Source organism: Ascaphus truei, chromosome 21 (assembly GCF_040206685.1).
Source record: "Ascaphus truei isolate aAscTru1 chromosome 21, aAscTru1.hap1, whole genome shotgun sequence".
Lineage (NCBI taxonomy): Eukaryota > Metazoa > Chordata > Amphibia > Anura > Ascaphidae > Ascaphus > Ascaphus truei.
This window is the reverse complement of record NC_134503.1, coordinates 18,836,326-18,848,898: the sequence shown is the minus strand read 5'-3', so window position 1 is coordinate 18,848,898 and position 12,573 is coordinate 18,836,326. Positions and strand designations below refer to the sequence as shown.

Here is a 12,573-nt window from a genome sequence, read left to right as displayed (position 1 = left end):
TGCCCCTGCTCTCCCCAGCTGTTGTGGGCCTCTCGGCCTTCGGTGCGCACCAGCAAGAGAGAGGGAGGTCCGGCGTGGGAGAGGGGCCCGCAGGAGCTGGGGGAGAGGTAGGCTCCGGCGGCAATCAGAGGCCCGGCAGCCGAACGCAGAAGTTGGACCTGACCTCTGGCCTGGCCCAACTTCCACCTCTGGCCAGCTGAGTCCCCTGCAGATGCCGGGGCGCTTGTCTCGGCTCCCCCCCCCCCTGTCGGAACCCTATCCCTCTCTATAGTAATGGCCAATAGCCCTAGTAGCCAAATGTAGCTAAATCAGTGTTTTGACCAATATAACCACATTACATACATAAAAAAAATTACAATTACAGACATTAATTACATTTACTATATACAAGATAATAATATAACTAAATATATCAATGGTTACATTAACCCATTGTGTGTCAGTGGGGCTACCGATACCATCTCAACATGAACATCTCAGGTTAGCACATGGGTGCAAACAAGTGCAGTGTAAATGAGATCTACGTTTGCCAATTGTGCACCTAAAAGGCAGATTGTGATGCTTAGTATATAGGCCAGTGTGTGTTTGCAGTAGAGTTGCATTAAATAAACTTTAAGAAAGATCCCTAAATGTTATGGGAAAGAAGCTTCGATTTCTCAAAGTCTCCTGACAGGTGCAAAATAAACCTTCACCACATTAATAAAGGAATCGGTTCTGACCCAGTTTGCAAGAGAGAGACTTTTGATAAATAGAACCCATTAGATCTAAAGACCTCAAAACCTCGACACATTTCCTTATCACTAATTACTGTCAGGAAGTGGAAAGGAGCGCACAATCCAACAGGAGCAGAGAGAGGAAAGGACCCAATTCCAAAAAAATATAAACTTTATTGTGTCATGGACCTAAAACTCAACGCGTTTCGAACGCTGGTGTGTTCTTTATCAAGGATTTTAGGTCCATGACACAATAAAGTTTATTTATTTTTTTAATTGTGTCCTCTCCTCTCTCTGCTCCTGTTGGATCGTACGCTCCTTTCCACTTCACTGGAAGCTGCACATCCTGCCAGCCCCAAACCAAGGAATTGTGAGTACTTTATTGCTACAGGGTTACTTCCAATGAGACTGATCGTGGGGGAGTTATTCCTGCCCATTACCTGTCTTCAGGAGGCTTATTACCCAATATTGCTAGCTACTATTTTTACTCATCATTATTGCTTCTGGATTATCCTTGGACATTGGCTTTGGCTATCATTGGTTATTATACCTAGCATTTGAGCGCTTCTCCATCTCTATCTATCTCACTAATTACTGTCCGTCTGCCTGGGGTCAGAAAGGGAAGGAGATGATCAACTCTGATGCTCAACTAAATAGACCTGGGTGAGAAAAATGGCCGAACTATTGATAGTGGAAGGTGCAAAGCTGTGAGTTGTTAGTGAATAGCAAAGAACAATGAAGGGTATAAGGAGATATGCTGTTGCGCAGAATTCACTTTGTTGCACACCACCCATTTAAAGCATAACATTTAATAAGGTAGGGTTAAGACATGTATGACTGTTTAATTAAATAGTAATTCACAAGTATAAGAGTAGAGTATATAAGCAATGGGAAAAGGCTTTATATAATCTCTAGATGATCAGTGATAGAATAGTCACTGATGGTCTTAAATGAGGAATACAGGCAGTCCTCGGTTATCCAACGGAATCCGTTCTGGAAGTAGCGTTGGATAGTGAAACCGCTGTAAAGTGAGTCCCATGTTAATCAGTGGCGGTGAGCGTTGGATAACGCATTCCGGCGTCGAAAAACGGCCCATAGGGAGGCATTGTAAAGCGTTGGATATGCCATTCGTTGTAAAGGGAAACGTTGGATAACGAGGACTACCTGTACCTTCCTTAAATTGAGTGGTTCATTTCACAAATGAAGGGTATGGAGCTGTAAGTGGAACTAGCAAACGGCTATAGGGTTATACAGAGGCTCAACACTAAGTAAACTGCTGCTTTCCTGCGGACAAATGTGGCCACTCTGGCAACCAGTGTGTTAAGAGGGGTAATATACTTGTTAATGGATACAAAGTGCTATTGGCAAGGAATGCAAGGTTAGTGGTCTATAATTGCCACATATATCATCTTGCATGAAGAAATAGCCACAATGTAGCTTACTGTGGTATGTTGGGAAATGAGACCACTGCAGTATGTTAAAGCTGCAGTCCAAGCAATATGCTACTTTTGTGTTTTTTTTTTCTTTCATAAATCAGTTCTGTTACTTGGAGAAAATAGTTGTAGCATTTAAAGAAAGCAAAAAAAATTAATAATAATTCTGAATGACATTTTTAATATATTATAATGTAACAAGCATTTTTATTTCTATGGCAACCATTTACAAAGTCACATCCCCTTCCTCTTCTAAAACAGGCTCTGGCACACCCCTTTTTGAGCCCTGCCCTCTCTCTAGCAGTGCACCAATTGTATCTAGTGACTGTCTGGTCACATGATCTTCCCCACAGAACTTTGCATCATTGCATCATTGCATCATTAGTTCTCTTCTGCTGCGCTGACAGCCATTTAGTGAACACCCGAGCCAAATCTTCGCCAATCAATCACAGGAGAATGGATCGATCGGCAACTTAGCTAATTACTTATCATTGTGTGAATTGTATTGATGCACAAATTAAAGGAGGAAAAATGTAAAAAAAAAATAAACAGCAGCTTGGACTGCTGCTTTAACAGGGATAATTTTAGCCTACTGGTAAAATCCAAATGTTATTCACCATAAATAGTTAGTTGTCCAGGTATTGCCTCTGATAAAGCTTCGTAATTGGCTTTTAGACATTTCTTTTCTATGGGGAAAACTAGAAAATGTAATATATTTGATCAATAAATATAAGGAAACTTCCCTGATTAAATAAATGTGTTGGCCAATATGACCCTCTGTCTTCTCTTCTGAATCTCACAGGTCACTTCACGCAGGTCATCTGGAAGGACTCCAGGGAGGTTGGTGTGGGGTTGGCCACCGATGGCAATGGGCTTTTCTTTGTGGTGGGACAGTACAACCCAGCTGGGAACATCACCAACCCCGGCTTCTTTGAGATGAATGTCCTGCCTTCCGGAGCAGCACCAGCTTCGGATAATGTCAGAACAGAGTCACGGTGGAAACCAGGAGGCAGCAAGGAACCAGAACCAGACAAGACCTTCAGTGATCGAAAACCCTTACCTGTCTTTGGCAAACAAGGTGAGAATGACTGTACAATTTGTCTTTTGGGATGTAGATTATTTCGCAGGGGGGTTGCAGAACTGTCTGGCTCTGAACTGGTTACTATTCTTGCATAAATTGACAAAGGCTGATTGTAGCAGCCTTAATGTTGGATCTTCTTGGTTGATTACATTTATTTTGATTTGTGCTTAAACTTTCTCCAGTCGCTTTTTCAACCCTCTCCCTATGAATCCCCCAGACACATCACAAATTAGGATTGAACAGTAGATGAACAAACATGATAATGCAAAATTGAAAACTACTGAAATAAGTATTTTGTAACCACTCTCAGTACTTTGCAGGGACCTCGTTCTGCTTTTATTCTGAGGATACATTCTTCCAAAAATGTGTATCTTTTGCATAATTTACATTCCCAAGCCTAGGATTGGGATGGGGTCCCTAATAATTCCACTGCTTAGTCTTCGAACCCCACAACTTGGGGTCCTTCCTGAACACAGAGGAAAACAAATAACAGTGGAAGCTCTGAGATTTTTCATCCGCTAGCAGTTGTTCCTATCTGAGTATCTGACTATGATACCTTATCTACCTTTACTTTGTCTTAACTTTTACACCTTGTCAACACAATGGCGATTTCAATTTCCCATGTCAAGTAAGCCAATAAGAAGCCTGCGTTATGCAGGAGGTTTAAAAACTAGGAAACCCTACGCTACTTTTACTGGTACAGATGTAGCGAGACTTACTGTTTTCGGCCATGGTTCTGGAGGATTATCGGGAGGGGGTGATCCAGAAGCACTATCTCCGGAGCAGCGACTGTAAGCTTTTTCAACCGCGGCTCCAGAGACCGTCTTGCTACATCTGTATGTGTCTCAGAAACAAAGGGGTCGCTGGAGCTGAACAAATGAGGATTAACTCCTGGGGCCCATGGAAATAAAAAGGAAAAGAGGGGGGGGAGGGAGAGGGCAGATGCTTTAAATCAGGGGTGCACAAACCATGGGTAGCGGGGTATTGTCTTAAAAAGAGGAGAATTTTCTAAGCAATACAGGATTTATTAGGAAGCCAGCAGAGGGATTTCAGCAGGAGAGAAGCTGAGACTGACATTTAGGAGAAAATGATGTGATTCTAGCACCAGCATTTAGGATAGATTGTAAGGGAGAAAGGCGAGAGGCAGGAAGGCCAGAGAGTAGAAGGTTACAATAGTTGAGACGGTAGAGAATGAGGGTCTGTGTTAGTTTTAACAGTATTGCGACAGTCTTTAAGTCAGTGGAGGGCCATCCATGATGATACCGCAGAGAGACAGTCAAAGACTTTGGTCTGGACAGCAGGTTTAGGGTCAGGTGTTGAAAAGTGAATTTGTGCCGTTGGCATAGAGGTGATATTAGAACCCAAAATATGTGATCAGGTTACATAAAGAGAGAATGTAGAGAGCAAAGAGAAGAGGACCCAGGACAGACCCTTGGTGTACGGCCAGAGATCGACAAAGGAGAAGGAGGTGTTGGTGAACACTTGAAAGTACGATGGGAGAGGTAAGGGGAAATGCAGAATAGAGCTCTGTTACGGATAACAAAAGTATGGAGAATGTGATGGAGAAGAGGATGGTTACAGTATCAAAAGTAGCAGGGAGGTGGAGTAATATAAGCAGGGTATAATGACCGTGGTCTTTGGTAGCATGAAGGTCATTAGTTATTTTGGGGAAGGCTATCTCAGTGAAGTGAGCAGTGCGGCATCCATATTGTAGAGGGTCTAGGAGAGAATATAAGTTAAAGAGCAAGCAAAAGAATAAAAGTCTTTCAAGGAGTTTAGAGGCAAAAGACAGGAGGGAGACAGGGTGCTAGTTAAAGACAGGTAGGGTGAAGCTTGCTATTTTGGAGTATAGGATTAACTGCTGCATGTTTGAAGGAGGTTGAAAAGTTACCAGAGCTGAGGGAGGAGTTGAAAATATGTGTGAGTGTAGGGATTAGAGTTTAACATACATGTTGGAGAAGATGGGAGGGAATGGGGCCAAGAGGGCAAGTGGTAGAGGGAGGAGAAGGAATGCAGCAGCATCAAGTGGATGCATTGACAAATGGAATACACCTTGGCATTGAAATATTCAACAACATCCTAAGGTGAAATGGAGGAAGAAAAACAGCTAACAGATGGGGATCCGAGTAGAGTGTTAGACAGAGAAATGAAGGCATGCGTTAGACTTGTGAGTGTTGACTAGTGAAGAAAAGTAGTTGTGTTTAGCCTGGGATAGGGTAGAGTTACAATAGGATACATTTGTAATGAACTAAATCCTTGTATGAAATTTCCTCCAGAGGCATTCAGAGGAACAAGTGCAGGAGCGGAGCATGGTTGGCACAGCTCTGGGGATAGAAGGGCAAGAACGGCAGAGAAGAACAGGGATATGTAGATCAAGAGAAGATCATAGGGCAGAGTTGTAGTTCATGACAAGGTTGTCTGGGTCAGTAGAGGAGCAGAGAGAAGAGAGGGAGTGACGTCAAGAGAGGGTGGATAAAATTATAGAACAGATAAAACCGGTCTAACTGTTCCCTGTGCCTCAAATACGCACGGTCACATGATAGCGGCCCAGGAGGATTAGCTCTAGAAGAGGTCCCATGGAAATAAATGGGCTCCCCGAGCGCCATGTTTTTCGCCATTTGGGTCTCGCTGGCAGGCACAGTAAGACTGGCTACATCTGTATACAGAACTTTCACAACCTTGTAGGTTTCCTCAAGCGCCCTAAGGGAAGAAAATAAAATACTATGTCAACCTCCATATGTGTAAAGTAATAACAACCTCATTGGTGGGGCTGCTGTGAGCACAAGATAGAGAAAACACTGTAGACACAGACGTGAGCACCCTCGCTGACTTGCATCAAATAGAAATTAGGGTTTGTTTGTTACAGATCGACGTTTCGACGTTCTCCCCAATCCTCCTGCTTCCACTCTAATCCCTACACTCGCACATATTTTGAACGTCTCCCTCCGCTCTGGTTGGGACTGCACCTCACTTGAGAAAGTTCAAAGTTTGGACCGATATGTGGATACACGTACGTGTAAAACATCAACTTAGAACAACCTGTAATGTTGAAAATATGTTGAAAATATGTAATGTATTAGTTAGCGCAGGGGGGCTCAATTCCAGTTCAACTCAAGCCCTCCCCCACCCCCCAACAGGTCAGGTGTTCAGGATTTCCCAGCTGCAGCACAGTTTAATGGCGGCTTTAAATGTCCCACATCCAGTGGGCCAATAGGAAGCCGTGATGTCACCCTGTGCGTCTTCCTATTGGCCCGCGTGACCGTGGACCTTTAAACTGTGCAGAGATAGTGGCACCTACTATTTATTTATAAAATGTTTTACCAGGAAGTAATACATTGAGAGTTACCTCTCGATTTCAAGTATGTCCTGGGCACAGAGTTATGACAAATAATACATGGTTACAAGTACAGTTACATAAGTGAACAGGGTTATACATTATATACAAGACATAGCATGCACAGTAAGAGATAATATATGTTATAGGCGTATGTAACTGTTACAGACCAGATTAAAATGTGAGACAGCTTTAGTTTTGAAAGAACTTAGACTGGTGGCGGCTGTGAGAGTCTCCGGTAGATTGTTGCAGTTCTGGGGTGCACAGTAAGAGAAGGAGGAACGGCCGGATACTTTGCTGAACCTTGGGACCCTGAACAGACTTTTGAAGTCAGATCTCAGATGATAAGTGCTGCATGTGGTAGGGGTGAGGAGCTTGTTCAGGTAGACTGGTAGCTTGCCCAGAAAGTATTAGAAGGCAAGACAGGAAAGATGAACTTTGCGCCTAGACTCAAGAGATGATTATGGAGGTAAGTATCTCTGCAAGCACAGGGTCCTCAACCCTGATATTAATGGGGTTCATGTCCAGAGACCCCCTGGTTTTCCACCCTGTAATAAATAGGTACATATTTTTTTAAAGTTAACCCGTATTGCTGCTTTAAGGGGCGGCACTTGGAGTTCGCTTTCAAAATAGATCACATGGGGTGAACTGCACATTTCAGAGAATCAGTCAATTAGAAGACATGAGACAATACACAAAATGTAATCTTGTCTCCAGTTACCAGGAGGGGGGTCTTTGGGAGGGAGTGGGGATCTTCCCTTTGCATTGAAACCCACTGCCTGTGAATTCTCACACTGCAGTCTGCAGCACAAACAATATACTCCCTCCCCCCCTCCACAGCCCCCCATTCAGGCTCTGGCACCAAACTGCATTGTCCTAGAGGGGGTTTAATGGAGCAGAATATTGTTAACCCTTTCAGTGCTGGAGGGATATGCAACAGACTTGTCAGCTCTCATTGATTTTCACTGTCGTGCTGTTTTTGGAGTCAGTCTCACCGATTTTTTTTACCACGCTTAATCGAGTTATTAATTGTAGCCCGATCAGCACTATTGCATTACTATTGCATTTTACTGAATACATCCCAACGGGTGCTAAAAATGAGTGAGAGTGACTCCAAAGCATTGACTCACAGAAAATCAGTTACACAGACTTTGGAGGGTTAACGGTCCATTGTCGCAGGGTAATTTATTTCCCTCTGGAATAGAAGTGGTTAATGTTACAGAATTAACCCCTGTGTTTCCAGCAAGGCTACTACCTTTCTGGCCCGTAGCCTACTGCAGGGTTGCGCAAACTATCGGCGCTGGGCCCCCCCCTGCCTGATCCATTCGGTGCTCGGGCCTCCCCCCCCTCCCCCAAAATTGTTTTCTGGTGTCAAATGACGCTGCTGGTTCAGGTGACGTCACGTTGCCATGGCGACGGGTCATGAGACGTCACATGGTCCCATGGTGACACGTCACCACGCTTCTGAATCCCAGTAAGTTGAGAGTTGCAGAGGCCTCACGCGATCCCCCGTCATGAAATGCCTTGGGAAGCGCGCATCTGCAACCGCCCGAGCCCCCCCCCTCCCCCGGGTCGTGCCCCCCAGTTTGCGCACCCCTGGCCTACTGTATTGATCAATAGGGGAGTTCCCGTCCCAGATACTACAACAGTGATTTCCAACCTTTTTCTGGTTAAGGAACCCTTGTGAAGTTCTGAGGAACCCCCAACCATCCTTAATAGCATGCCTGTCATCAGATACATTGTAAGAAACCCCAACACTCTCTAAGCGCGTCTGAGATCAAAAGTATTGTAAGGGACCCCAGCTCTTCCTAATAGCGCGTCTGAGATCAGATGCATTGTAAGGAACCCAAACCCTCTCTAATAGTGTCTGAGATCAGATGTATTGTAAGGGACCCCAACGCTCTCTAATAGCGTGTCTGAGATCAGATGCATTGTAAAGTCTTCTGAATTTGATAAAATTTTCAAATGACCAAAACATTACAGGGAACCCTTTAGGCTGCGTCCACGGTGAATCCAGCCGGGCGGAGGCGTGCTGAGGCTGAGGGAAAGTGGGTGCTTTCCCTAGCCTTAGACCGCGCGCCGTCCGGGGCGTGTCGGGGTGGGGGCCTGTGAAGTCACGGAGCTGGTTCGCCCTCATTGGGCGAACCGTTCACGTGACCGGCCCTGCGCTCCCATGAGCGTGAAAATCTAAAAAATTTCTAAGACCTACACTTCCGCGCGCTTGCGGAAGTGTGCAGGAGCCCCTACTAAAGCCGCTCTCATTGAATTTTACAACTCTGAATTTCCATTCTCTCACACTCCATTCTTCTCCTCACTTTTAAAGCTTGACACTCTTCTGCCCCTCCTTACATCTCAGCCCTAATTTCTCGTTATGCACCATCCAGACTCTTGCGTTCTTCTCAAGGATGTCTTCTTTCTACCCCCTTTGTATCTAAAGCCTTCTCCCACCTTAAACCTTTTCCACTGACTGCCCCGCACCTCTGGAATGCCCTGCCCCTCAGTACCCGACTAGCACCCTCTCTATCCACCTTTAAGACCCACCTTAAGACACACTTGCTTAAAGAAGCATATGAATAGCACTGTGGATATTCTGAACACATGATACATAAAGCTTGGCCCCCTGCAGACGCACTTACCAGAACTCCCTCCTACTGTCTCTGTACGTTCTCCCTACCTACCAATTAGACTGTAAGCTCCTCGGGGCAGGGTCTCCTCTTCCTTAATGTTACTTTTATGTCTAAAGCACTTATTCCCATGATCTGTTATTTATATTATCTGTTATTTATTTGATTACCACATGTATTACTACTGTGAAGCGCTATGTACATTTATGGCGCTATATAAATAAAGACATTACTAAGGCTGCGGTCCCAGTAACTGCCGCAGCGCACGCCTCGGCGTTCGCTGTGCGGCTGGGCCCAGTACTCACCTTCCCGCTGAAGGTGCAGCCGAGCCGTACTGCAAGTTTTTTTTAAACTCAATGAAATTGAGTTTAGACCTTGCGAAGGAGGCGTGGCCACGCCCCCGCTGGCGGTTCACCCAATGAGGGCGAAGCAGCCGCGTGACGTGATGACCACGCCCCCGCAAATCCCCGACCACACCTCCTCCCGTCGCAAGCTCCCTCTCTCCTGAAGACAGCAAATACCGGTTAGCGCTGTGCACGTGCCGCCTCCCCGCCGGGCGCGCGTGTCACAGTGATGACTGGGACCGCAGCCTAATGTCCATGAAAGGTCTGTGAATTGACAGTTCTTTTAATGTAAGCATGTATTGTTATCATAACTCTGTGCCCAGGACATACGTGAAAACGAGAGGTAACTCTCAATGTGTTATTTATTTATTTATAAAATATTTTACCAGGAAGTAATACATTGAGAGTTACCTCTCGTTTTCAAGTATGTCCTGGGCACAGAATAAAACAAAATAATACATGGTTACAAGTACAGTTACATAAATGAACAGGGTATACATTATATACAAGACATTGCGTGCACAGTTAAAGAAAATATATATTATGAGCGTATGTAACAGTTACAGACCAGATTAAAGTGTGAGACAGCCTTAGATTTGAAAGAACTTAAGCTGGTGGTGGATGTGAGAGTCTCTGGTAGGTTGTTCCAGTTTTGGGGTGCACGGAAGGAGAAGGAGGAACGTCCGGATACTTTGTTGAGTCTTGGGACCATGAATAGTCTTTTGGAGTCTGATCTCAGGTGATAAGTGCTGCATGTGGTAGGGGTGAGGAGCTTGTTCAGGTAGCTGGGTAGCTTGCCCAGAAAGTATTTGAGGGTGAGACAGGAAAGGTGAACTTTGTGCCTAGACTCTAGTGATGACCAATCTAGTTCTTTGAGCATTTCGCAGTGATGTGTGTTGTAGTTGCATTGGAGAACAAAACGACAAATTGAATTGTAGAGGGTGTCAAGTTTGCTAAGGTGGGTTTGAGGAGCCGAGCCATATACTATGTCTCCATAGTCAATAATTGGCATTAGCATCTGCTGTGCAATACGCTTTCTGACCAGGAGACTTAGGGAGGATTTGTTCCTGTAAAGTACCCCTAGTTTGGCATAGGTCTTGGTTGTCAGGGTATCAATGTGCATCCCGAATGTTAAGTGGGAGTCAAACCATAAGCCCAGGTATTTAAAACTAGTGACAGGTGTTAGGGTGGTTTTAGCGTTGGTTCTAATCAGGAGCTCAGTCACTGGAAGCTTTACAAATTTAGTCTTGGTCCCAAATACCATTGTTACAGTCTTGTCAGTGTTTAAAAACAGTTTGTTTTGGGAAATCCAGTTTTCGAGACTCAAAAAATCAGACTGAAGTATGTGTTGAAGGTCAGAGAGGCTATGGCTGTGTGCATACAGGATTGTGTCATCTGCATACATGTGTATTGAGGCTTCCTTACAAGCTGTGGGAAGATCATTAATGAACACTGAGAAGAGTAGGGGCCCCAGAACAGAGCCTTGCGGGACACCACAGGTGATATCCAGGGGGTTGGAGTTAGAGCCTGAGATGGACACATGTTGGGATCTTCCTGATAGGTAGGACTGAAACCAGTTTAAAGCATGTTTCCCTATTCCAGAGCTCTGGAGTTTGTTAAGCAGGATAGCATGATCAACTGTGTCAAAAGCCTTTGGAAAATCTAGGAATACTGCATTACTTCCTGGTAACACATTTTATAAATAAATTGAACCAAACGGGCAAACTGTGCTTTACACAGAACAATAGACACAATACAAGTCGTACCCACCACTGCTGCATATAACAGCACGCCAAATAAAGTATCACTATTTATTTTTTAGCGCAGACATTTCAACTCTCACTGATTTTCTGTGATGTTAGATAGTCCTATTTGGGAAATATTAGAAGATATGTTGCTGTGCAGGTTTGTCTTGTTCAAAGTTCTGCTACTTAGTATCTTTAAAAAAATATTATGTTCAGCCGCTGAGGTTAACCCATCTGCTGCTGGAAATGGCTTTGACATGTTGCTTTGCAATGGATTACAGATCCTCTAGCACTGAAGGGGTGAAAAATAGAGGGAGTGACCCTTGGCAAGACCCCAATTGTCCTATTTATTTATCTCAAGTTGCTTTTTGCCTTTTTTTTTTAGCATTGACATTACATTGATTTGAATGGAGTCTTACTGGTAAAAGTCAGCGCGTTTCTATTACAGGCACAAACACACATAATTGACCAGTTGAATTTCTTAGGCCTGGTCCCCGCTGGCTACTTCAGCGCCCGCTGTTGGGGACGCTGCAGGGACAATAGCCGCTGCACAATGGGACCGGGCACCGCTGCGAGGGGGGGGCGCTGCGCTCTGCCGACAGTGACACCTGCTCGCAAGAGAATTGTGATCAGGAGTCGCGACGAAGCGCTAAGCCACTCCCCCTGGCGATTCAGCCAATGAGGGCGAACCTGCCAGGTGCCGCTACCCCCCCCTCCCCCGTCACACCCCCCCCTCCCCCGTCACACCCCTCCCCCGTCACACCCCCCCCCCCTGTCTTTTGGTCTGCAGCTCCCTGCAGACCGGGGAATCGGCTGCACGCGCCGCCAGTCTCGCGGGCGCGCATGCAGCGGAGGTACTGGGCCTCAGCCTAAGGCCTCTGAATGGGGAAGTGTTTGTCAAACCAAGTGCTCTCTTCACCCTTATCCCCCTCCCCTCATTATCAGAGAACCAATAAGGATAAGGGGGGAGGACTCTGGCAGTCCAAGCTATTGCCTAACCCACAGTGACATCACACAGTGACATCACACATCAGGGAGCAGCCAGAAGAAATCAACCCCCTCCCAAGTCTCACTTAAAAAAAAGAAATGACAAATGCTTATGCAGTGGGGCAGCGGTGCGCAAACTGGGGGGCGGGAGATTTTGCTGGGGTGGCGCGGGCGGTTACAGAGGTCCCGCATTCTTCCCCACGGCATTTAAATTAAATGCCAAGGGAGGCGTGATGCCTCTGTAACTTACTTACGTGTTGCTAGATGGGTCTTCAGTGACGCGTCGCCATGGCAACGCGGCATCATGATGCC

At 45.5% G+C, this 12,573-nt stretch overlaps 1 protein-coding gene across 3 annotated transcripts in view; it reads left to right on the top strand.

Annotated features, from left to right (window-relative positions):
* Positions 1 to 12,573, top strand: part of LOC142472277 (uncharacterized) — a 114,028-nt gene that overhangs the window by 51,991 nt on the left and 49,464 nt on the right. For all 3 annotated transcript variants that reach the window (XM_075579244.1, XM_075579242.1, XM_075579243.1), the window contains one exon: positions 2,949 to 3,224. In XM_075579244.1, coding sequence (XP_075435359.1) covers positions 2,949 to 3,224 — 276 coding nt within the window. The remainder of the gene's footprint in view (positions 1 to 2,948; positions 3,225 to 12,573) is intronic.